The 27413-nt window shown below is 41.3% G+C and overlaps 1 protein-coding gene across 3 annotated transcripts in view; it reads left to right on the top strand.

Moving 5' to 3' along the window:
* The window catches only part of CREB5 (cAMP responsive element binding protein 5), a 439163-nt gene that overhangs the window by 405026 nt on the left and 6724 nt on the right, over positions 1-27413 (top strand). For 2 of the 3 annotated variants that reach the window (XM_070787904.1, XM_019958834.2), the window contains 3 exons: positions 13835-14158; positions 18407-18637; positions 26612-26720. In XM_070787904.1, coding sequence (XP_070644005.1) covers positions 13835-14158; positions 18407-18637; positions 26612-26720 — 664 coding nt within the window. The remainder of the gene's footprint in view (positions 1-13834; positions 14159-18406; positions 18638-26611; positions 26721-27413) is intronic. The other variant, XM_019958835.2, reaches the window with a different exon arrangement.

Raw genomic sequence — 27413 nt, 5'->3', positions numbered from 1 at the left:
CTTAAGGTGACATCATAATGAACATCAGTCTTTCTCAGATAAAGTCAAGAGTTTCTATTCAGATCAGATCAGATCAGATCAGTCGCTCAGTCGTGTCCAACTCTCTGCGACCCCATGAATCGCAGCACGCCAGGCCTCCCTGTCCATCACCAACTCCCAGAGTTCACTGAGACTCACAGCCATCGAGTCAGTGATGCCATCCAGCCATCTCATCCTCTGTCATCCCCTTCTCCTCCTGCCCCCAATCCCTCCCAGCATCAGAGTCTTTTCCAATGAGTCAACTCTTCGCATGAGGTGGCCAAAGTACTGGAGTTTCAGCTTTAGCATCATTCCCTCCAAAGAAATCCCAGGGCTGATCTCCTTCAGAATGGACTGGTTGTATCTCCTTGCAGTCCAAGGGACTCTCAAGAGTCTTCTCCAACACCACAGTTCAAAAGCATCAATTCTTCGGCACTCAGCCTTCTTCACAGTCCAACTCTCACTTAATATTCAGAGTTTATTATACTCTCTCTCTTCCCCACTTCCCCCCACATATTTGTTGACATGTTTGGGGAAACCCAAGCAGGGATCAGGCCAGAGGTAAAAGAGAGCATGGAGAACAGAATGTACTGCACCATTTTACCAGGAAGAGAAACAGAACTGGACATACACCACATGATAGTTGGGTGTGGATATTGATACCAAGGGGCAGGATAACTTATACTTCCATACAATCTACTACCCACAGTTTAAGAGAAATACATGGACACTTTTTACCTATAATGAGCTTGAGGCTCCCTTGTGCAGACGACTAATGTCTCCACCCAGAATAGCACATGTCTCGCCATCTCCCAACAAGTGGAATAAAGCTAGAAGACAGCAATCTGGAGCAGCCGTCCTGAGAAGTCTTCCCAGGACCAGACAGAGGCGTGTCTAGGATGGCCCTTTAGTCAGACATTCAGATGCAGGAATTTCAGCATCTGAGTAACTGAGAGGTGTCCTCTGGGGATGGTGTGGGGGTGAGAGGGCAGTGCCCATGGAACACAGCTGTTCTCAGAAGGGTGTGGGGAAGGATCTGGTGGAGGACTGGTGATGGGGTGACTGGCTACTCCACCCAAACAGCACACCACCAAGTCGTGGACCTCCCTGCCCCAGCGCTGCAGAGCGATGACTCTTCATGATGGTCATCAAGCACACGCCCAAGGACGTCTGTGCATTAAAAACAGCGCAGTTAATGTAGCTAATGTTGCCTGCCATCCATCTTTCTTGGGATGATGGGAAGTGTAGCAGTGAGGAGAAATTATTTCCATCACTTTTCATTTTATAACTTTTTTGCCAAATAATTAGGTTACCCCACTCAGGAAGGTCCCTTGGATGTACATATGGAGTCAAGTTTGCTGTGGGAACTTGAATCTGAATTTCCTGACTTCTGTGCAATTAAAACCCCAAATTTAGTGTTGCTTTAACATGGATTTTCCATAGTGAGTTATAAATGCAAAGTTCTATGTTTCATATGTCCTTTTCTAACATATGTTACTGCCTATGTTTCTGATTAAAAGCTCGTCCAAAATAAAATAACAAAGGATTACTTTTTTCCAATAGAACTTTCTTCTTCTACAAAAGCTGGAAATAAGCCCTCACCTAAAATTACCCAGGCTTGCAGGTGCTGGGTCTTTGGGAGGTGTGTAGTGTTCACTAGCAAGACAAAGGGCATTATTCTCCCTGCAACCACCACCAGAAGGTGTTCTTTCTGTGAGGAAAATATAGGCTGGCGCTTCAAAGACATTCCACGCCTAGGCACCACTCCTGGAGACTTGCAGGCGGCAGGCAGGCAGGCAATCAACAAACGTTTATTCTAAGGCCACTGTGTATTCGGCACCTTTAAAATTGCCAAGGAAACCAGCCAAGAGCATATAATATCTGCTAGGGTGTTTCCCTGGTGGCTCAGTGGTAAGGAATCCTCCTGCAATGCAGGGGACATGAGACATGTCAAATTTGACATGACAAATCCCTGGTTTGAGAAGATCCCCTGGAGAAGGAATGGCAACCCACTTAAGTATTCTTACCTGGAAAATCCCATAGACAGAGGAACCTGGTGGACTACAGTCTATGGGGTCACAAAGGAGTCAGACACAACTTAGTGACTTAAAATAGGGCCAAGTTAATACCCAAAGTCATTCCATAGTGCTTAAGGAGCTCAGTAATCTGAAAGGAGCAGGGGACCCTGAAGACATAATATGGCAATGTCTCACCTGGGTATGGGGATATTGATAGAATAGGAAAAGAAGACCCAAGAAAAATCTCATTAACTAAAACTGATTCTTATCAGTTGCCTCCACCCCCATCTTTTCCTTTTACATCTCCCTTAACACCAAGATACCATTCCCTACACATAACACACAGACACATATGTGCATTAACAGACATGTACACGCTGCTAACACACAGACATGCACTGTTCCTACCATTCATTGTCATCATCACCTCTTCCCAGAAGTTGAACCCAACAGGATGGATCAAGTCATCAGTTTTTTAAAAAAATAATGAACACATAGAAGTAGCTGGGCAACTATGCCAAGATGTGCAAATACAAGGACGTTCATCACAGTGTCATTGTGAAAGTTGCTCAGTCGTGTCTGACTCTTTGCAACCCCATAGATTATACAGTCCATTGAATTCTCCACGCCAGAATACTGGAGTGGGTAGCCTTTCCCTTCTCTAGTGGATCTTCCCAACCCAGGGATCAAACCCAGGTCTCCCACATTGCAGGTGGATTCTTTACTAGTTGAGCCACAAGGGAAGCCTAAGAATACTGGAGTGGGTAGCCTATCCCTTCTCCAGCGGATCTTCCCAACCCAAGAATTGAACTGGGGTCTCCTGCATTGCAGGCCAATTCTTTACCAACTGAGCAATCAGGGAAGTCCACAGTGTCATTAGAGATGGAAAAATGATAATGGCATGTGTGGAATACCAACTGAGAGTTGGATACTCCCTTAGAGAAAATCCAACACCTATGACGCATGATGTGAGATCTCTGGGATGGGGGCAGAGATACAGGGACGTGGGCTTGTACAGCACACATTCCGGCCTGTGCAGAGGTGAACAGGACTATCACCCTCTTGCATTAAATTCGCTAATCTAGTTTTGCTGATGCAACTGAAAAGCCAGCATTAGTTGTTTTCATGTGTGCTTTACATAGCTGTGCTTTACAAAGTCACATGAAATCCCTACATCCTCTGATATATATGTAACTAACAAGCTACATCTCCCCTGAATTTTCACTGGACAGTGCTGGTGTATTTTTGTGCTTTGCTTTTGTTTATGTTAACCAAGCATAATATGTTACATTGACCCCTCATTAAATTTCTCTTATTGGATTCCTTGATGCTAGTCTGCCAAGATTTTTTGGATACTGGTTCCTCACCCAGTGTATTAATACCCTCTACTAGCTTTGTATCATACACAGTTGATGGCTGTGGCTTCTGCATTTTCTGTTTAGTTCTAAGCCAATTAGGAGATGATTGTTGTTGTTGTCTAGTTGATAAGTTGTATCTGATTCTTCTATGACCCCATGGACTGTAGACTGCCAGGCTTCTCTGTCCATGGGATTTCCAAAGCAAGAATACTAGAGTGGGTTGCCACTTCTTTCTCCAAGGGATCTTCTTGATCCAGGGATTGAACCCACATCTCCTGCATCTGCAGGTGGGTTCTTTACTACTGAGACACTAGGAGAGCTCCAGGAGATTATACAGTTGTTTAAAAAAAAAGAGAGAGAGAGTGTACCAGTGTTTTGCAGAGGAGTCAGATTCCATGCTGCTGAGTCACTTCAGTCATGTCCAACTCTGGGCGACCCCATAGACGGCAGCCCAACAGGCTCCCCCATCCCTGGGATTCTCCAGGCAAGAACATTGGAGTGGGTTGCCATTTCCTTCTCCAATGCATGAAAGTGAAAAGTGAAAATGAAGTTGCTCAGTCGTGTCTGACCCTCAGCGACCCCATGGACTGCATGCAGCCTACCAGGCTCCTCTGTCCATGGGATTTTCCAGGCAAGAGTACTGGAGTGGGTTGCCATTGCCTTCTCCATGAGATATACTAAAAACCTGACTTTGTCCTTATGCATTCTATGGTAAAGTATCTTTTTGGCTTCTTTTGTTCCCAATACAGTGTTCTACTTAAGGTGACATCATAATGAACATCAGTCTTTCTCAGATAAAGTCAAGAGTTTCTATTCAGATCAGATCAGATCAGATCAGTCGCTCAGTCGTGTCCAACTCTCTGCGACCCCATGAATCGCAGCACGCCAGGCCTCCCTGTCCATCACCAACTCCTGGAGTTCACTCAGACTCACAGCCATCGAGTCAGTGATGCTATCCAGCCATCTCATCCTCTGTCATCCCCTTCTCCTCCTGCCCCCAATCCCCCCCAGCATCAGAGTCTTTTCCAATGAGTCAACTCTTTGCATGAGGTGGCCAAAGTACTGGAGTTTCAGCTTTAGCATCATTCCTTCCAAAGAAATCCCAGGGCTGATCTCCTTCAGAATGGACTGGTTGGATCTCCTTGCAGTCCAAGGGACTCTCAAGAGTCTTCTCCAACACCACAGTTCAAAAGCATCAATTCTTCGGCGCTCAGCCTTCTTTACAGTCCAACTCTCACATCCATACATGACCACAGGAAAAACCATAGCCTTGACTAGACGAACCTTTGTTGGCAAAGTAATGTCTCTGCTTTTGAATATGCTATCTAGGTTGGTCATAACTTTCCTTCCAAGGAGTAAGCATCTTTTAATTTCATGGCTGCAGTCACCATCTTAGTGATTTTGGAGCCCAAAATAATAAAGTCTGATACTGTTTCCACTGTTTCCCCATCTATTTACCATGAAGTGATGGGACCGGATGCCATGATCTTCGTTTTCTGAATGTTGAGCTTTAAGCCAACTTTTTCACTCTCCACTTTCACTTTCATCAAGAGGCTTTTCAGTTCCCCTTCACTTTCTGCCATAAGGGTGGTGTCATCTGCATATCTGAGGTTATTGATATTTCTCCCAGCAATCTTGATTCCAGCTTGTGTTTCTTCCAGTCCAGCGTTTCTCGTGACGTACTCTGCTTTTAAGTTAAATAAACAGGGTGACAGTATACAGCCTTGACGAACTCCTTTTCCTATTTGGAACCAGTCTGTTGTTCCTTGTCCAGTTCTAACTGTTGCTTCCTGACCTGCATACAAATTTCTCAAGAGGCAGATCAGGTGCTCTGGTATTCCCATCTCTTTCAGAATTTTCCACAGTTTATTGTGATCCACGCAGTCAAAGGCTATTAGCACCCTCTTAAAAGATAAAGAGATTCTTATTTTGAAGAATTTGAAGCTTAAAGTGACTGGCCAAGGTGGTAGAGCCAGGTTTTTAAACTAGATTTCTCACTCCAAGTCTTCTGCTCTTCTTCTGAAGTTCTCTGAAACAATGATTTTTCTTTATTTATTTTAGACATGCATACAACTCACTTCTCCGATAGATTCCTATCTCTTAGCAGACATCAACTCAGACCCCTTTCTCATGGAATAGGGAATTCGGGATCTTGCCTCATTTATTCGGTAGATTAGAACGTGTAGAGCCAAGCAGTTTACTTATCTAAGTGCTTATTTAAAGCCGTCTTACAACAAAATGAAGACTAACTCTTGCTCTCAGAAGAGCGATTGGTTCTGAAATTCACTAAAATGCAGAGCCTCTTAAAATGCTGATCAGCCCGCTGAATTGTAAAGGACAGCCCCTCAGCTGAAGAGATTCAGGGAAGTGGTATCTGAAATAAAACAATTCTATCAATGTGCATTCATTAATGTCTTCAGTTACCAAGAGTAAATCAAAGGCTCTGTCTTGCAGAGCTATCATTAATATGTGACTTACATATTAATATAAAAAGACTGGCAGGGAAATTGATCAAGATCTGTCTCTGGGGTTTGATTGGCTTTTTTTAACCACCAAAGTTTAGCATGTCACCTAGCACCTGGGTCTTTTTTACATCACTTTATAAGTTATACCCATAAGTAGACAATGAGAGAGTGAAATCAGACATCGAATGCTTTTCCTTGGTTACTTTGGAACTGCTGAAGTTCCACTTTTCTGAGGTACCATCCATATTTTTGAAATTTCCTCACACCATTTTCCAATGGACTGGAGTATTAATGTATAATACAATTCCTTTGTGTGTGTGTGTGTGTTTTTATTAATTATATCATTTCTACTATGTTCAGAATTAATACTTTTTAATGACAAATGACAGAGTATGAATATTTTTCCTCCCAGATCCTATGGCATCCTCCCCTTTCTGTGGTAATCTCTACTGCCAACCTGTGGAGCCTATTGTACAGAGTGAAGTAAGCCAGAAGGAAAAACATAAATACAGTATACTAACGCATATATATGGAATTTAGAAAGATGGTAACAATAACCTGGTGTACGAGACAGCTAAAGAGACACTGATGTATAGAACAGTCTTATGGACTCTGTGGGAGAGGGAGAGGGTGGGAAGATTTGGGAGAATGGCAAAGAAACATATAAAATATCATGTAGGAAACGAGTTGCCAGTCCAGGTTCGATGCATGATGCTGGATGCTTGGGGCTGGTGCACTGGGACGGCCCAGAGGGATGGTATGGGGAGGGAGGAGGGAGGAGGGTTCGGGATGGGGAGCGCATGTATACCTGTGGCGGATTCATTTTGATATTTGGCAAAACTAATACAATTATGTAAAGTTTAAAAATAAAATAAAATTGGAAGAAAAAAAAAAAAAAAAAGAAATTTTACTACCAAACCAAAATCTAAAGCAGAAGAATACTTAAATTGTGAAACCATCAGAGCTGAATTACATTATGAAGGTTTTGAAAGGAGCATATTTTATTCCAAGTAATTAAGCCAAATGTGATTTTAGTTAATTGTCTTAACAATGATTCTGAAATAGATGTGGATTTTAAGATCCACATGCTATTAGAGTTATACGATCATTCTCAACAGACATCCTGAAGCTGAGATGTGAATCTGGGCATTAAAACTATACTTGCCTTAGGGACTTCTCTGGTGGTCAAGTGGTTAAGACTTCACCCTTCTAATGCAGGGGACACGGGTTCGAGCCCTGGTCAAGGAACTAAGATCCCACATGCAGCTTGGCCAAACAAGCAAACAATTTCTACTTTGACAGAATGAAGGTCAAAGTTGGTATAACTTCTCCATGGCACCCTCTCATCCCTACCTCTCTCCAATTTTGGGAAGGATTTTGGGATCCAAACTGACCACGTATAGTCATAAAATTCAGTGGATAAATATGTTATTTTTTTGTGAATTCAGAGACAATTTCAGAAGTTGTTGATACCTACAGCAAGTCAGTAATGATCGATATTGCAGCCCTCCTTCCGTGAAAAGTTCTGTGTCACATCACTGACCATTTGGACTATTCAGAAGCCTGTGTTACACCTCAGCTGATTGGCTGTGTTTGAGAAGGAGAAAGGATGAAGACATTACATTTACAGAAATACCTTTGGGTGGCCACTGATGGTAATTGTTTTGTATTCAAAAGGAAATACAAAGATGGGTTTTATCTTATTTTCATATAGATAGTCTCATACTTGTGGTCAACTCAGCAACACTACATTTTGATGTTACCACATTCTCTTCGGGAAGAAAACCCAGAGCTGTTTTTAATTAAAACTGCCCCCACCTCCCACCCAACTGAATTTCAAATAATTGTTTAATTTGGTTTGGCTTTCAGAGTCTGTAAAGCATGAGCAATCTGCTGAGCTGAAGATGGAGAAGAAATGTTTTTACAGTTTCACAAATGTTTCTAATTGGCCAGACTGAGTTGTTAATGGGAGATAGATTGCCTGGGGTGGGTGTGGGTGGGTACGTCGTGCGTGTGAGCTCACGCAGGCCTACATGTATGCACTCATGTGGAGGTGATGACATTTGCGTATACCTGGCCTTCACAAGACATGCTGTGATACAAAGCTGAGCTGAGCTGGAGGGGCACTGTGCCCGGTCCGTCATGGCAGCAGTTGTGCAGGGTATGGGATGAAGTAGATAGCTTGTTTCTCACCAGGACTCAGATCCCAGGCAGCAGGCCCACCCTTCCATCAGGAACAGTGTACAAGGAGCTTATAAAATACACAGACTGAATGAAAATGACCCCTGTTGACTGAAACCAGCTGTGTCAGGCTTCTTGCTGTCTCTCCTGATTTGCTCTTTCAAATAAATGGATATGGTAGAGGACGAGAGAAAGTAAACAGAATCTTTTTTTTCTTTTTTCCTTTCTTGCTGTCGCACCTCCGTAATAGCCTTGGTTTTTATAGTTGAAAAATATATGTTTATTTGCTCATTAATTTCCTTCTCTCCCTTGCCTTTTCTTGGCATTGGGTAGAATGTTATTTAAAATAAGACACAGTTCAGTTTCAAAAAGAAAGAATCATTCTGCAAAATACAGCTTGGACTCATTTGCTGGTCATTTATCATCCCTAAGAGAGTGGGATACAAATATCTTTATTTGGTATTTTTTAATGATTTACAGGGTGATGACTCTTGTTGGCACCAGAGGAGCAGCAGGCTCTTTAGGACTTTGAGAAGTGCCCCCACACTGTTTAGAAATGACATGGAAAATATTAAATGTAGCATATGCAGAGCAGCTCTATAGTCATTTCTCTTTAAACATGATGCCAGCTGCTGCTCTGGGAGTGGACTCGACCCACAGGCCTGGGATTCTCTAAGCCAGGCGTTCTCATCCTCCAGGATCTAATGCCCCATGATCTGAGTGGAATTGATGTAATAATAGAAATAAAGTGCACAATAAATATGTTGTTGGCTTCCCTGGTGACTCAGCTGGTAAAGAATCCACCTGCAATGCAGGAGACAGGGGTTCAATCCCTGGATTGGGAAGATCTGCTGGTGAAGGGAAGTATTCTGGCCTGGAGAATTCCATGGAGTATATAGCCCATGGGGTCGCAAAGAGTTGGACACGACTGAGTGACTCTCACTTTCATTTTGTTGTTCAGTCACTAAGTCATGTCCAACTCTTTGTGACCTTCTGGACTGCAGCATGCCAGGCCTCCCTGTCCCTCACCATCTCCCAGAGTTTGCCCAAGTTCATGCCCATTGAGTCAGTGATGCTATCCAATCATCTCATCCTCTGCTTCATGGATTACAGCCTTGTCGTGGCAAAAGGGCTTGCATAACTCAATGAAGCTATGAGCCATACTGTGCAGGGCCACCCAAGATGGACGGGCCATAGTGGAGAGTTCTGACAAAACGTGGTCCGCTGCAGGAGGGAATGGCCAACCACTCCAGTAGTCTTGCCACAAGAATCCCATGAACAGTATAAAAAAGGCACAAAAAATATAATGTGCTTGAAATCCTCCCGAAACCATCCCTCCCACCCCTGGTCTGTGGAAAAATTGTCTTCCACAAAACCAGGCCCTGGTGCCCAAAGGGTTGGGGACCACTGCTCTAAGGGATCCTTAAAAAGTCTTCATTTCCACACTCGAGTGTGTGTGTTTTCTTTCCAGCGCTTTGGGAAAGCTTTGGTTTTTATACATCTCCGATTTCCTTCAGGTAGTGGGCAAATAATAAAGTGCCTAACATTAGTGCCCAGTAAATATTTGTTGAATGAATAGTTAAACGGAATGTTATAAGCCTTATTAGTATTATGGCCTTGGCATGAAACCTGCAAGAATAGACTTGAGGCAATCAAGTAATTTCCCTTAACAGTACAAGCTAATTATTCGAGAGATGAAGATCTGGTGCATAGTATTTATTTGTCAGGCAACATTTGCACCTAATTAAAGGTGAAAATGTTGTTTGTAGCATTGAAGGGATAACATAAAGACCCACTGTTTAACAGCTTTTCAATTTTCCTTGCCACTCTTTCAGGGAAAATATACCAAGATGAAGTTAATGCACATTCCTTTTGTATGTGTGTGTTTTCTTTTCTTCTTCTTCTTTTTTTTTTCTGTTATCATTTTCAGAGGGCAGACTGGGGATGGAGCAGGGAGGTCTTTTGACAGTACTTTTATAGCCCACCTGCCTGTATGACTTCTGCAGTCATTCTCTTGACCTTCGATGACTGGTAAAATTATCCTTTCTTACGAATACCACCACCAAGGATCCAAAATGAAAATGCTACATTCTTATCATAAGCCTCACGAAGTTTCATTCATTCATTGATTCATTCCAGAAATATGAATTGAGTGCCCAATGTGTATACCAGGTTCCGTGCTAAAGTTATGAATTTAATACCAGGCAAAATCCAGTGTGGTTCCTGCTGTCATGATGCTTATCATCTGGGATGGTTGGTGGATATTAATTGAATGATCATACTAAAAACTACAACTACACACTGAGTTTTACAAAGGGGAATATGGTTCTGCTGGGACCTTGTAACAATAGGAATTGGTTTAGAGCAGAGAGCAGGGAGAGTTTTACTAAAGAGGGTCCTGCTGCTTAAAGCTCTAGAGTGTCTCAGGAAAAGGAAAGATCATCCCAGGCAAGAAGACAATCAAATGGAAGTGTTGGTGGGAATGCCCGGCCACACTCCTCAGTGCCTATGCATAGGCTGTGCTAAGGGCTTGAACTTCATCCTCTGAACATTGAGAAGACCTAGAACAGTCATATACCTGAAGGTTAGGAAGTGGGGCCAGGGAGAAGATATACCTGGACCTTGTCAGATCTGTGTTTGGGGGCGGAATACAAGTACCCATTCTTAATAAATATAACCAGAGAGATGATGATGCTAAGCTCTGGCTGGTCCTTTGCTGCAGTTTGGCTGCCTGGAGATTGTTACCTCCCACCCTTACCTCTGCCAAGTTTCGGAACAAGCAGGATACACAGGGTCTCCACTTGTGTGCTACATTGTGCGGAAATAACCTTGTCATTTTTTTTTTCTGGGCACTGCTCTTCTTTTTGCATTTCCTTTTGATGATGGGGAGGTGGCACGATACAGTTTTTTCCTGTTTTTGACAAAGTGTGCATGGCAAGCCTTCCAGCTCCTTTTGTCCTGGTGTAGAGAACAGGTCTGGAGGTAGCTCACCTCCGTTCCTCTCCAGTGGCAAGAGCTTGGGCAAATGGATTAGTCTGTCTTTGTGCCTTACTGAATTGTTCTGAGGATTAAGTGAGTTAATATTCATAAAACACAGAATGAGGAGTGGCACGGAGTGAGTGCTCAATTGATGCCAGACATTATTATTAGCTATTATTGACAGGGCATGCTGTCAAAGATATATATCATTGAAGTAGAAAAAAAGCAAGATACAAAATCATATATCATTATAAAGACCTCACACAACATGTTCTGATAAATGCTGAGGATATGTCAGCAGATGCTTGGTAGATACATCTGAGGAATGGGGCTAAGAAGGAAGAAGGTAGACAGGTGGCTTTTACTTTTACACCACATAGTCTTGTAGTAGTTTGTTTTTTTACTATGCAGCTTTATATTATATAATAATAAAATTATAAAGAATAGTATAAAAAATCCATCAATACTACTTGATATGTCAATATATGATCTCAATATATTTTTTCATAATTTTCTTCACTTTTAAGTTTGGATATATCACTTACAGAGTTTTCTTGGATTTAAGATACATGTATCCGAAGTCCAACAGTTCATCCAGTTTTTGCTTCTTTTGCTTATGTTCTCTTCACATAAGAGTTTTCTGACACCATGTGCCATGGTGATCTCACTGTAATGAAATGACTCTGCTTGTTGCTCCATCTCTACAGAGAGAGCTGTCTGGAATACTGTTCACCCACCAAATTTAAGCAATGCACTTGGTTCACTGGTTACTGCCTTCGCTGTACTTTTAAGCGTTGCTTAAATTTTTTATAATGAGCGTTTTTATAAAAACAATGAACTCATTTCTAAAACTTGGAGGTGAGGAGTATCTGTTCACTTTTCTGTTTAGTAATAAACACAATATGCAGCACCTAATCTTTCCCAGGGATTCAGGAAGCTTAACTTCTTCAGGATACTGATGCAGTTCAGTAGCTCCTGTGTAGTGGATGTTGCTTGTGAAGGAGGAGGCAGTTGGGCTCAGTGGTTGCTGCATCAGATGCAGGAAATGTATTCAATAATTATTGAATATTAACATATGGTTTGTCAACCTATACCTGCTCCCACCCCCGCCCACTGGCCCATTTTTTATGTTTTTTTTTTAAACAAGTGGAGGCTCTTTATATTTAACTAAAGATTTTTATGGATTGAATTTATTCTTATCAATAGTTTACTCTGACCAGTTGAGAATCATTAATATTGTATAGGCCTGGCACATGGTAGCTTTGATCATCATTTAAATACCACTCTTCCATTTGCAGTGATTACATGCTATCATCATCAATCAGATAAGAATGCAAATCAGGAGAGAACTTTGAGTTCCCTAGTAAATACTTTATGAAGCCAACATAAGCTTGCCAACTAGACTATCATCTCTACAGAAGATACATTTCCAAGGAGTAACTGTATTATACAATACTTTCCACTGTGCCCCTCAGGGTATGACGATAATTGTCTGTGTATAAGAAACTGCAAACAACTTGACTACCAACTGATTCTTTACCACGGCCTAATTTTGCACAAAAATGTTTTGACATTTTTAAATGATTGAAAAAAAATCAAAAGTAGCATAGTATTTTGTGACATGTGGAAGTTCTATGAAATTCAGATATCCTGTCCCTAAGTAAAATTGCGTTGAAACAAGGCATGGTCATTTGTTTACAGAATGTCCGTATCTGTTTTTGTGCTGAAAGGGCCGAGCTGAGTAGTTGTGAGAGACCTTAAGGCATGCAATGATGGAAATGTTTACTATCTGACTTCTTTATTGAAAAGCTTGCTGACCCCTGCTTAGGGGTTAGATTCAGGGAGAATTTAATTGTGTATATGTCTGTTTGCTTGTTGATGGTTGACGATTTTGTACCTGCCCTGTGGTATGGTCATCAAAGAAGCTGTAGAAGTGCAATGGTCCATATTCCTCAACTTTAAAGTCAGAAGAACATTATTGTGTGAGAAAATTAGATTATCAGAGGGATTATGAGAAGTGTCATAGGAACAAATGGAAAGATCTACATTGCCTCCCAAAGTTATGGATTTCTAATCTAATTTCAAGACTTAAATAATATTAAAATTGTTCCTAGATTCTGAAATTTGAAGTTCTTTCCTCTTTGGGTCTGAGAAATCTTTTGAAAAGCAAAAATCTTTTATTCTTGTGACTCATTATCTTGTGACAGTGCCATTTCATATGGGCCTTTTGTTCAATGATGTTGTCATATTGAATGATTCCATTGGGTTTATACTTGCACTTCGCTGCCAATAGGATATGGTGAACAATTGGATAGTAGGAAATACCTTTTAGTAAAGTGTCTAGGGTATCCTGCTTATTTGCAGTGTCAGTTGAATTAATTAACATTCCTGGCTGACATTGACACGCCTACCTACTCTAATACATATGAAAATCTGAAATGTATATAAAACCATACTGCTACACAATAAGAAAAAAATGTTAGTAATAGTATCATTATATCCATCCTGAGCCACCTCAGTTGTGACTCTTTGCAACTCCATGGACTGTAGCCCACTAGGCTCCTCTGTCCATGGGGATTGTCCAGGCAAGAATACTGGAATGGGTTTCCATTTTCTCCTCCAGGGGAATCTTCCTGACCCAGAGATCAAACTTGCATCTCCTGTGCCTCCTGCATTGGCAGGCATATTCTTTACCACTTGAGCCACCCAGGAAGCTGCTAAATATAAAACTGAAACTATGAGTCATTTTGATTCAAAATCCCTGTTGTATGCTCAGCTGACCTCACCTGTCCCCTCTTCTTTTATTCTGTTTCAGAGGCTGAAGGCTGCATTGACTCACCACCCTGCTGCCATGTCGAATGGGAATATGAACACCATGGGCCACATGATGGAAATGATGGGCTCCCGGCAGGACCAGACGCCACACCATCACATGCACTCACACCCGCATCAGCACCAGACACTGCCGGCCCACCACCCCTACCCGCACCAGCACCAGCACCCAGCACACCACCCTCATCCTCAACCCCATCACCAGCAGAACCACCCACATCATCACTCCCACTCCCACCTTCATGCACACCCAGCACATCACCAGACCTCGCCACACCCACCCCTGCACTCCGGCACCCAAGCACAGGTAGACGTTTTTCATAATCTCTTTTCCCCTTCTCCTTAACAGTGCCGGCTCTAGCGAGGGGCTCACTGGCAGCAACCTTACTTGACAAGCCCACGGGTTCTGACACTCTGAGGGGCTCTGTTCATTTCCTAGGAGGTAATGGTTACCCATAGAACCCTCCCAGATTGCAGTTTCCATAACTAATATGATAAATACCAAGTCTAGTTTCTAAGGGAAAAGGTAAACTTCAAGTTCTCCAAAATCTATTTTTGTAGTATATTACAAAGTTAACCCTAAAAATGTAACACCAATGGAGGATTAAGAATTTAAGCATGTAATGAAAGAAGTGAATAAAGAACAAGAAAGGTAAGTTCATTCTAACCATGGTTCTAGCTGCAGTGCTTTATAACATCTTAGAGACCCACTTGTGTCAACTGTAAAATGGAAATTAGATACAATGGGCAATCTTCTAAATAAGAGTAAATGTTAAAAATATAAAGAGTAACAATTTCAGGCAGACAAAGGTTCAGTGATGGATGTTAGGGTGTAAGGTGCTTTGTGAATGTTGAAGAGAGATGACTCATCCCACCCAATGAGAAATGCGTTGGAGGGAGCCGACAGAGAGCCAAGCTCTGTAGATGATCAGCTCAAGAGAAAGGCCAAACCCCAGAGGTGGAAAGTCACCAGGAGTGGCTAGAAAGAAAGCCAGCACTTAGACACAACTGGAAGAGGGTCGGGGGACCAGGCAGACGTTATGTCACCCAGCCCAAGAAGAGAGGCGGGTCCATGTACCCGAGTGAGTTTCAGTAAGTGGATGAAGGGCATGTCTAGGAGCATGGCTCACCCTGGGCACTTTGAACCTTCAAGTGAAATGACCTTTGTCAGTTCCTTCCACCCACCCAGGTTCCAACCAGTTGGGTCAGAATGATGTCGGAAGTTTGGGATCGCCAAGTAACGCTTATTCACTGTCTCTTCCATCATCTGACTCTGTTCCTCTCATCAGGCAGCTTCGAGAGCTTGTACATTGCTGCCTCCTCCAACACATACCAAACCTAGAAAGCCACCCACAAAATGGGTTATCCATAAGCAGCTTTCTAATCTGTTCAATAGTTAAGATTATTTGTTAGGTAAGCTTACTTTTGCAAAGATTCTTAGAAGTATTCTACATAGCAAATAAGAATCAGGCTTTTGAATGAGAAAACTTTCATCCTTTTCCCACCTTACTTGTGTGACTGAGGTCAGTAGATGAACCTCCCTAAGTGTCAGTTTTTCCATCTGCAAAATGGGGCAATAATAGACTAAGCCCATAGGCTTAGGAGTATTAAATAAGAGAATGTTTAGCCCTTGGCACAGTTTTCAGTAGTTAGCCAGGATTAATTTCAAACTGAAGTAATGTGATAGAAGCTTAGCACATAGTTTAGCAATCGATAAAATGCTATCCAAAACACCTTTTTAATCATGTGCCAGTGTAGGTCATGGATTTAGAAGGGGGAAAAGAAAACTACAAGATCAAAGATAGAAGATAGATTCACGTGTGTACTTTCTTTCTTTTTTCTTTTTAAATGGATAGCGTTAAGAGTTGGTTGCATTTATGGGCAGGTTACTTCATAGACAAGTTTAACAGTTCATTAAATATAAAAGACATTCATTAGCTAATTAGCAATTAGCCAATTGGCCTCCATTTCAAGTCAATAAGTGGCCAATTGTATATGCAATTAGTTAATTGCTTTTATAATTGGATATGTAAAGTTGCTTTTTTCAACAAAACCAGGTTAGTCTTCTTGAAATTTGAACAAAATTATTTAGAACATAGTCCAAATGCTCCTCTTAAAATGTATTAACTTGGTTGATGAAATGAAATTTGGATTGTCAGAACACCAGGAGTAGAAGTTTATTAAGGTCATCCAATTCTGAGATTCTAAGATGACTTGGAATAAATTCTTTTTGAAATTACAATTAATTGTTTTTGATCAAATTTTTCAGAGAATCTGTGTCAACATAATGCCATTCTATTTATTTATTTATTACTGAAGTATAGTTGATTTACAATATTGTGTTAGTTTCAGGTGTACACGGTAATTCGGTTGTGCATATATATGTATATATCTATATTCTTTCTTATTCTTTTCCATTATAATTCATTACAAGAACTATGAACATAGTTTCCTGTGGTATACAGTAAATCTTTCTTGTTAATCTATTTTATATATGGTAGTATGTATCTGTTAATTCCATATTCCAAATTTATCCCTCCCACCCTACCCCCGAGAGAATGCCGTTTTAAAAAGATAATGCTAAGTAACAATACTTGTCAGAGACACAAATTCTGGTCTTAGGGTTGCATTTGCAATTTCTCCTGGCTTCTTGCAATTCACCTGCGTATCAGGATATAATTTCAGAGTCCTGGTATCACTCCTAGGTCACCAGGAATTTCACTTAACCAAGCCACACCTTGACCCTGAACCTGGATAAAGCCTGAAATCACCATGTGCCTTATCCATTTGGGGTAAGGCAGATGAAAAGTTATCAAGGGATAAATGTTGGTTAAAGTTAGCATGGGAGAATACAACATTGAAAGAGAGGTCTCCATAGTGCAGGTTAAACCCAAGTTTTGCTTGCTTGAGAGTCTTGTCTAGGGCTGGCAATGAGAGATTGTTAATTCACACAAAGAAATAGTAAAGGTAAAAATAGCCAGGTTAGCGCATTCTTTCCTAGTGCTTTGCTTTGCAGTGGTTAGCTCAGAGGTTACTGCATCTGAAATGACTAGCTAAACATTTGCCAATAACAAGGATTAAATCTTCAGCAGCCGCTCTGGTGAGTAAGATCTTAGACAGTTTATTTTGTTATTCTTTTATGATCGTCAGGAGAGGAATTGCCAATAAACAGTTTTAGAAAATGTCTTAGCTTTAAAAAAAAAATTACTGAGATGCTATCCAACCTCAGTCCCAAGCCTAATTCTTTAGTAATGTATAGTTTGATAGAGTTTAGGATTAAAATATATCGTTAGTCAGCTGATGGGCAACCAGGAGCCATTATTAGTACAAGTATAGTCGTTCTGATTGGTTTCAATCATAGGGTTGGAATGTGGTAGAAAAGGTGGCTGGGTTTCATTTTTAAAACTTTTTGCCTGTTATTTCTGCAGGTTAAATGCCTCTTGTAAAACAAATTTATAGGTATTACACCATAAGCCTGAGTGACTGAGCAATGAGAGGGAAGGGAAAAAAAAAAAAACCTTTATTGAGAATGAAGAAAGGGGAAGGAGTGAAGTGCATTAGGGAAGCATTAGGTGTTCAGACACATAAAGAGTCAGTCATAGAAATTTCACTAGGTGCTGAGTGTCTGCTGTATGAAGGGAAATAAAGCTACACGTGTGGGGGTCCCTGAAACCCTACATGTTGCTGAGCCTCTTGCAGACCTTACAGGGAATTTAGAAGCATAGTAAAACATTTTAATAAAGTGCTTTGCCACTCCTGGGATTTCCTTATAATAGATGGTGCTATACAACCATCCCTCCGTGTCAGTAGACACCATGTATTAACAGGGCTCAGGGCTGCTTCAGGATGGGCTTTCAGAGGTCACGCTTCCCAGTCACCTAGAAATTCACCCACTCGCCATCTCCTATAATCTCATCAGCCTTAGTCAGGCTCGGAGGAGGAGAGAGACCCAAATGGAGTTTGGTCCCACAAGACCTTTGGTTAAGAACTGTGATGTTGTGACAAAAGGATTTCAGGTGCTTTCCAGGCTTCACAGGGTTCTTTTGATAAGAGTCACAGTGGTGATGCCATCCCTGAGGTGTATTCTAGGAACAGGGTTTTGACACCGTTAGAATGAAAGGCATTCACAACCTGCCCTGAAGGAGATTTCTGCAGATGACAGCAGACCCATCAATACGGTGATAGTCACCCCTACCTCTCTGTTTTCATCCGTCACTATACGTGGGCACTTTCAAATTTTACAAAGCACCTCAAATAAAACATTTTTAACATCTAAGGAGGAAGAAAAGTGTTTCTTTCATCATGATTCAGCCAAATGCCAGTCGAGGGAGGGGGGGAATCTACTTGACTCTCTTTTTGCACGTCATCCCTGTATCTTGCCAAAATATCATAGGAGATAACTGGGTGATGCTTTTCCTCTTCATGAGTGTGACTTCACTCTTAGCAAAACAAGTTTGATGTGCTAACTAAAGCAAGGGGCTGCCTGTACTTCACATTTCAACACCTTACCCAGCCATCCCTTCTCTCCCCATCACCTCCTCCCTCTCTTCCCCAGCAGGTTTCACCAGCAACACAACAGATGCAGCCCACCCAGACAATACAGCCGCCCCAGCCCACAGGGGGGCGCCGGCGAAGGGTGGTGGATGAGGATCCTGACGAGAGGCGGCGGAAATTTCTGGAACGGAACCGGGCGGCCGCCACCCGCTGCAGACAGAAGAGGAAGGTCTGGGTGATGTCACTGGAAAAGAAAGCAGAAGAGCTCACCCAGACAAACATGCAGCTTCAGGTGCAGGCCACTGTCTTTCCCGGGACTCAAAGGCCCTGTGTACCATTGGCATTTCCTGGCCCGGCAGGCACTTGTTGACCTAAGCCACAGAGCAACTGCAGGCTTACTTCTCAGGCTTGATTAATTCTTAGACGCTCTGCAAAACAAAACCACCATTCGGTTTTCATGCCTTTGCTCTGAGGCGGGAGACCCTGCCCACCTAAGTTATAGGGCTGAGAGCAGAAGCTTTGGTCAGACAGAGGTTGAAACTCTTGTTCAGCACCTCCTTGCAGGGTTAAATCTCTCTGGCTCTTAGTTTCCTCATCTGTAAAATGGGAATAATAACCTCATAAAGTTGTTGGGAGGAATAAATGAACTAATAGTCTGCAAAACTGTTTGCACAATGCCTGGCACATAGTAAGTCTTCAACTAGAAGGCAGCCCTTTCTGTTCCCTGGGTGAGCGGGTTGCTTCAGCTTACACTAGATTGTCTGTACTTTTGTTTAATGGAAGAAAAGTTTGTGTAGATTATTTTGCTTCATAAGAAAAGGCACACGTTTCTACCTCATTTTCAGACTTGACAAGATTTGAATCTTGCGTTATTTTTGCTTTCTCATGGGTGACTCACTGAGGGACATTTCATAACAAGGCCAATTCTAGGAGCATTTGAGAAACTCTGGTACCTGGGGCATCTCCAGCAGGCTTCATGTCATACAAAAGATGCAGTTCAGGGCATTTGTTCCCACACAGAAAGGAGGACACTGTTCACCAGCCCAAGAAAAAAACAAGTATTAGATATGTGACAAGCAGCCCAAGGATAAGAGTAAAATTGTAGATTAGAGCCCAGTGCTTCCAGGAATAGAGAAAACAGCTAAAGATGGAGATAAGAGGGGAAAGTGCCCAAAATAGAGAAAGTCTGCTCCTCGGGAGTTCATAGGTCATCTTCACCCACTCCCACATCCTCTGTGGATCCTTAGAAAGGAGCAATTAGGGTGCCAAACCTCCAAAGCCTTCGCATGTTTAATTCCATTTAATGGAAATGACCTTAGGACATTCAGTGTACAAACTGAAAAGTGTACAAGAAAGTTTGGGTTATTCATGGACTGACTCTTGTAATTTATGGATGTTCACTCTTCCCTCCCCGCCTCAAATTTATCATTCTTTTAATGATGGACATGAGAAAGAAACTGGGAAACATATACAGTAGATATGGGGGAAGTCACACTAGCTTGTACGAACCTTGGATAAAGGTGGAGACTCTATTCTTACCCTCTTACCCGACCACCTATCCCCTTTTTCTAGTGTTAGGTCTAGCCTGAAGAGTTCCTTAGTGTCTGTACTCAATATTTGTTTGTTGAATAAATGAATGAGCTCCCCATCACTGGAGTGTCCAAGAACTAGCTGCCTGACTACTTGGCAAAGATGTGATTTAAGGGAATCAAGCCACAGAGTTTGGCTGAACACAGACATCTCTCTGAAGCCACTCTGACTTGAAAGTCTGTAATTCTAGAATCTGGCAGGCATAGTCATATGTGAGAAGCTTTTAGGTGGAATGTGGGTAGGCACTTTTAACATTAATAATCGTCTGTTAATTTTTATGTGTATTGAAAAATGTAATCAGAACATCAAAACTTCAGTTTCACAGATTATTTTTGGTCAGGGCCAGGCTAAATCATTTTTAAAAATGAGTTAATTTGTACAAACATGTTAAGTAAATAAAAGTTCTGGTGAATGTGACCTAGCAAATATCACAGCAGTGGTTTTCTAATGACTGAAATGTGAGCATCCCTGGAATTTGCTACCAGTTCTGAGGTCTGCAAGAGGACCATGAACGGGTGCAGGTTTTCTCAATCTTGGCACTATTACCAAGAATAATAATTATCAATTATTCTTTGTTATCAATTATTCTCCTGTGCATTGAACATATTTACCAATACCCTTGACCTCTACCCACTAGATATCAGTAGCACCCTCCACCCCACCCCTAAATTTTGACAACCAAAAAGCCTCTAGACATTGTCAAGTATCCTCTGTGGGGGCTTAAAATTACCCCTGATTGAGACCCACTGAGCTAGATGGAGGAGCCCTGAATAGCCAGCTGACAGTAATCAGATGCTGAGAAATTTTATATCAATTTTAACTAAAATGAGTCCTTGCAGAATGACTCCAGGGTATCGACTGTCACCCTAGACCCTGAAGACATGGGGCAGGGGGGGTCATAGCAGCCAGCCAGGGAGACAAAGGATGTTGGTTACTTTGAGGTCAGATGGGTTCACGCCTTGACATAGGCATATATGTTTTAGCATTTACTTAACCTATATTAACATATAAGGTAAACATTTCCTTTATGAGAACAGAATCTATTAATTATCACATTGTAAGAGCAAAAATGGCTAAGGATAAAAGATACTAGAAATCTAATCTCTGAAAACCAGAAAAAAAAGTCTCATTCAACAGGCACCAATATTTTTGGTTGTTAAAGCAGTGCCTGAGGAAGGACAGTCTCTGAAAAGGCTGAGTTGTTGGTGTTTTCCAACCACTGCTTTGCTTCAGATTGACAGAGACCACAGGGGTTCCATGTCTTCGGGGATGCTGAGAGCTCTATATCAGGCCATGTGATGCTGGAGAGGAGATGCAGATTCTGCTACCTTTGAACGACCCCTCTCTCTCTCTCACTGGACCTTTGTCAAAAGAAAAAGGTGTCTCTCTTGAGGCTGATCCAGTGAGTCAAATTTTAAGTAAACAGAAATGGAAGGTGCTAAACAAACAAACTCTCGCCAAAAGGAATATCCAAGGTCTGGATGGCCAGCTGCCACCTTTGAGTTGTTTTCCAGCATAGAACCTTCTGGTTAGGCTGCAGAGCTTCAGATTGGAAAAATCAGAGCTGAGCAAACAAAATCAACTCCCAAAATTCATTTCCTCATCTCACAACAAATCTCTGCCCAAGAGGTCAATGCAAGTATAGGAGTTGAGGGGAATATTAAAAACCACCAATTTTACATTTTATTTAGGAAGAAACTGAGGCTCGGAGGACATGAGGAGTCTTCCCAAAAGTCACACAACAAGCAAGTAGTAGGATGAAGACCCAAGCAAGGCTTCTCTTGACCTAACCCACTGCTCTGTGATCTTTCATTCTAGAAAGTTCTTAAACTATGAAAGAATCCACATTCTTTTCACTGAGAGAGTAGCTAAGATCAGTTCTAACTTCACCATCGGCTAATGTGGTACTCAGTGGATTGCTTGTGTTCAGTAGATGATATGGAAATCATCTGGTCACCCATGGAAATAATTGCTTTTCTTTTTCAGTGCAAAGACACATGGCCTAAGTCGCTGCTGAAATTTTCGACACACAAGCCCAGGTTTGGGACTTGGCACAAGAAAAGGCCAGATGGGAACTGTTGCTGTACAAATCGAAAGTCCTTTGTTTTAGAATGAACAAAACCTGGCCTCAGTTAATCTATACGGAAAAAAAAAACCAATGGGCAGGGGGACTATGTTGTAGGGATCATTTTGATAATTATGTTTTTGGCATGGACTACTGCTTGCATCAAAAAGCATTCTGAGTTTATCATATTAACAAAATGACATCCCCAAAGCCAAAAACTGAAAATGTAGTTCTTAGGGACTTCTTGGAGTCCTTGTTTCAAGTACGTTACTATAGTGTTGAATGTCTCTATAGGGGTGCTACTTCATCCCAAGGCAACTTTATGGATTTAAGAACAGATTAATCTAACCACATCTATACTCTCACAGTCCCTATTTAAATAGCTAACCTTTTAAGTAGCAAACCCAAACTGGTTTAGAAAAAAGGCAAAAAAAATTAAAGGCTGATTTCAGCAGGAGAATCAATAGTTAAAAAAGAAAGTGTTAGTCTGTCAGTCATGTCTGACTCTGCGACCCCATGGACTATAGCCCACCAGGCTCCTCTGTCCATGGAATTCTCCAGGCAAGAATACTAAAGTGGGTAGTCATTCCCTTCTCCAGGGGTTCTTCCCAACCCAGGGATCAAACCCAGGTCTCCTGCATTGCAGGCAGATTCTTTATCTTTGAACCACCTGGGAAGCCCCTCATTACTAATACTTTGCTCTTGCAAAGTGCTTATGTATGAAGACCTATAGTTATAACCTACACAGGGGAGTAAAAAAATTGGTGATTTGCCTCAGTTCATAAAGCAAGGTAATTCAGAATAAGAAAATGCCTGCAGAAGTCCTGTGTGTGTTTTTTTTCTTAATTTCCCTAGCAGAACTGCAGGCCACTTTTGATTTCTTTCATGCATTTTGAAACATTTGCTGTCTGATTGTTCTCTTCCAAAATGTATTCAAGGTGACTTCTAGTAATGTTACCTTGAAAAGAATTTTTGTTTACAATGTGTCTAGTGTTTGTGTATTTCCTACATCATTGGTCTATCAGCATAGATTGATATCTGTCAGTACCTATCAATATGGATGGATGATGCTTGTGCATAGTGAACTCTGCTTCCTCTAGGGCAGTGATTCTCAACCTTTCTTAACTCAGAGGCTCCCTTATGGAATCTGAGGAAGGCTCTAATAGACTCTCACAATGTACATGTGAGATATGGGCTTGAAATTTTCCACAAAAGTGAAACCATAAATATTCCTTTGGAATCTGCCCTGATAAGATGTGGAAGTAAAGGGGATGCTAGAACTGGCTCCCTTAGGAAACGTAAGACTTGATATCTGAGCCCATTTGAGAATACCAAAAGCAGTTAATTAGTGAATTAAAAATCCAGATGGAGACCTTCATTAGATTATTAGGTAATTAGCATTCTCAATAGAAAGTGACACAGAAACATAGAATAAAAAACTGGGACTTCCCTAGAGATCAGTGGTTAAGACTTCATGCTCCCACTGCAGGGGACACAGTTTCAATCCCAAGTCTGGGAAATAAGAATAAAAAACTATCTTACAGAAAGTAACTAGAAAACTAGTCCAGCCACCTTGTTTTACACTAGGTTGGTATAGCAACTGGGGAAGCCAAACCTTGTTATTCTCAACCCTCATTTGAGAGTTCCTTTTTCTACTGGAAGTTTCCCCGTGAATTTCTGTTGTTTTTATGGCCATTAGACTTTTATTTAGTCCTTATCAGCATCATATTTATGTGTGCATGATATAAATGAGACAGAGGCTAATAGTTCTGTCTATGGAGAATATTAATTAACATTCATTTTCCAATTATAACATAGCTAAATGATTATATATTACTTTAAGAAATATGTCCATATTCACATATATCTTTAAATGGTCAATCATCACGGTGATTTTAAATAATGGTTAGTCATCTCCAGGTTCCTATATTTTTACAGACTCTCACTACCCCCAGGGCTTCAGGTTCTATACTTACAACATATTGTTTTATTAATAAAGTGCTTTGCTATCCATAGACAAAAATGCCACTAAAATCATCACATTTCACTTTGAGGCCAAATATATACACATTCATGGAGAAGGCAATGGCACCCCACTCCAGTACTCTTGCCTGGAAAATCCCATGGACGGAGGAGCCTGGTAGGCTGCAGTCCATGGGGTCGCTAAGAGTTAGACACGACTGAGCGACTTCACTTTCACTTTTCCCTTTCATGCATTGGAGAAGGAAATGGCAACCCACCCCAGTGTTCTTGCCTGGAGAATCCCAGGGACGGGGGAGCCTGGTGGGCTGCCGTCTATGGGGTCGCACAGAGTCGGACACGACTGAAGCAATTTAGCAGCAGCAGCAGCAGCATATACACATTCATACATCTTAGTTTTCTTTTTCTCGTTTTTTTGTTCAGTTTGTGTCTGTTTTTAACCAGGGGCTGCCTTATACTTGATGGTCTAAAAGTACCTTTCTTTTACACAGGCTATTTTAAGCAGAAGGAGACCTGGGAAAAGCAAGGAGGACTGTCTGAATTTACATGAGCATAAAATCAGAGGGAAAAAAATCATGTTTAAGGCTGAAATAAATTGTCCTATAAATAAAGTTGTCCTGTTGACCCCCAAAGTGACAAGGGTCACTTTCAGCTTTGACGGGGCCCATTATCAATCATACTTATTTGGAGGTGGAAGCGCAGCTCACCTTCCTGAACGTTCTCAAATTTAAGAGCAATTTTCCTGTGAAATTAAGTGACGTATTCATCATGAATGCTAATTTATCAGATAGGCATTCTTTTAAAATTTTTATTATAGTTACTTTATAATGTTGTGTTAGTGTCAGGTGTACAGCAGTGACTCTATTATACATATACATATATCCATTCTTTTTTAGATTCTCTTCCCATGCAGGTTTTTACAGAATACTGAGTAGACTTCCCTGTGCTATAAAGTAGGTCCTTATTAGTTATTTTGTATATAGTAGTGTATTTATGTTTATCCCAGTCTCCTAGTTGATTCTTCCCTCCACCCTTTCATCTGATAGACATTTGTATTTTGTTTAGTTCAGAGAAGAAAGAGAAAAGCCTTTGTAGAAGAGATTTTTATTATTTTTTATTTATGCTACTCAACATTTGATTGCTTATAATGTATTTTGCAAATGAATTTGGAAATAGGAAGTATTCTTTGAAACAAGTTTCCAAAAAAAATTTTAATTAACTTCTAGAATTCCAAACTTACTCTCCTAGGTGATAAATACATGCCTGAAAAGCCAAGTTCATATTGAAAGTGTAGATACAACTTAATGACAGCAATGTTAAAACACCTTTTTCTGTGTGCATGCTTTTTTAAAGTCTCTTTCATGTGGCATGTAATGCCTGGCAGCCACAAAGAACACTGGTCAAAGAGAAGGTATTATTTATCACAACTATAAAACGGCTTATGTGAGCTAGTGCAACATTTACAGTTTACTTTTATCAAGTGGAAGCACCTTGGAAGAGTCTATTCTACATTTATACAGTTGTCCCTGGGTATTGGCTAGCCTCAGATACCATAATCCACTTATGCTCAAGTCCCATAGTCAGCCTTCTGTATCCATGGTTCTGCATCCTCAGACTCAGTCAACTGCTAATCATGTCGCACTGTATCTATGGAAAAATCCACATAGTAGTAGACAACTGTGCTTGTAGACAATGGTGCCACATACATTATTCCACAAACTATGAACCTTGAACCTGTCTTTTAAAATTACTACATAAAGTGGAGATGTGAGATACTTACCTAAGTCAATTTTTAAGATGCACACACAATCCACAATACCCTGATATTGAGGGGGAAATGAGTTTATATAGACTGAAATTAGCCAAACTAATCAATGAACCAATCAAATTTATTCCATCACGGTGCTAAACTCTGTTGTCCTTTGCCTGCCTGGACTAACCCGATTCCACTAGTAGAGGACCAGCATTTGCAGCATACCCTTCCGTGCCTTCTCCTAAGTGGCATCAGGCATAGGGTCGTGCTCTGTTGAATTGTAGCCTATTAAGAACTTCTTTGAGGGAATCAGCTTATTCTGAGGGCATTTAAGTTTGAAGTGAACCATCCCGCCACACAATTCTTCCCAGTGTCTCACCTTCACCTTCTACTCATGATCAGTGTTAGCCTGTAAGGTAGCCTGAAGATAATTGCCATGAGAGCTAAATGTACTGAATGCATAGTATGTGCTAGACATTGCTGTGCGTATTTGCTTCTATTACCTCATTTAATCCCCACAACAACTCAAAGAACTTTCTACTATTTTCATCCCCATCCAAGGTTGTTGGAACTTAGCTGGGTTATGTTACCTGCCTAGAGTCACGCAGTCATTGTAGAATGGAGAGTTCCCACCCAAGTAACTTTTCATAGAATTCAGCTCTTGATTGAAAACCTAGTCTCTTCAGAAAGCCCCTGGTAAGACTGAGGGACAAATTGAAGGCAAGCTACACATTTTCAGGTGAATCTTGTTGTATAATAATGGTATTAATGTCATTCAGATGTAACAGAAGTGTACCAGTTCAGTGTTGAAAGTGCATGGGGCCTTTGGTTTGTCTTCTCTGGTCTTCTTAACATGATGCTGATCTGTCTCTTTCCAGAACGAAGTGTCCATGTTGAAGAACGAGGTGGCACAGCTGAAGCAGCTGTTGTTAACACATAAAGACTGCCCCATAACAGCCATGCAGAAAGAATCACAAGGATATCTCAGTAAGTCATTGACTTTTTTGCTTTTTTTTAAGTGCCCAGGTTTTTGCCACTAGTTTCATATTGGATTTATTGAAAGAACAAAAGTAAAGTCTAGACTGCACACCTAGGTGGATAAAGTGCAAGAATTCTTGAGCAGCTGCCAGACTACTGCACCAGGGGGAATCCTTCTTTTCCGACACTTGTTCATCACCACGCCCACCACCTCTTGATCATTTATGGCTAGACATTCCCTGGCATTTCATGTTGTAAAAATCCCACCAAATTCCAATTTTGCAGCCAGTAAGAGCCCAATTACCAGTGGGCTAGCAGTTTTTTATGGGCTGGGAAACAGGCTTCAGATGAATCATATCCAGTGCCCCAGGATACGCTGCCTGTTATTCACTGGGCTGAAAAGCGAGTGAGCTTGTCTCAGTTTACCAATAGGTAAAGTGGATCCCTTTTTCTAGATCCCAATATTGGAACCTGGAACATCAATAGGTTCAATGCTAATTCAGTAGGGAACAGTGGGAGGAGCGGGGATTTACAGCTGAAGGTCGTTTTCTTTCCAAATAATTTTTTAGATTGAGCAGCACAGATTCTCCCACCACATGTGAGTATTTTTCCACATTTGATATACGTATGGATCTTTGAAAAGACAAGATAGGGACTTCACAGGCCGTGACTCAAACACATCTAGTCATGTTGCTGACCTAG

This window comes from Bos indicus, chromosome 4, assembly GCF_029378745.1.
Source record: "Bos indicus isolate NIAB-ARS_2022 breed Sahiwal x Tharparkar chromosome 4, NIAB-ARS_B.indTharparkar_mat_pri_1.0, whole genome shotgun sequence".
Lineage (NCBI taxonomy): Eukaryota > Metazoa > Chordata > Mammalia > Artiodactyla > Bovidae > Bos > Bos indicus.
The sequence above is the reverse complement of the archived record's forward strand: the minus strand, read 5'-3'. Positions and strand labels throughout refer to the sequence as shown.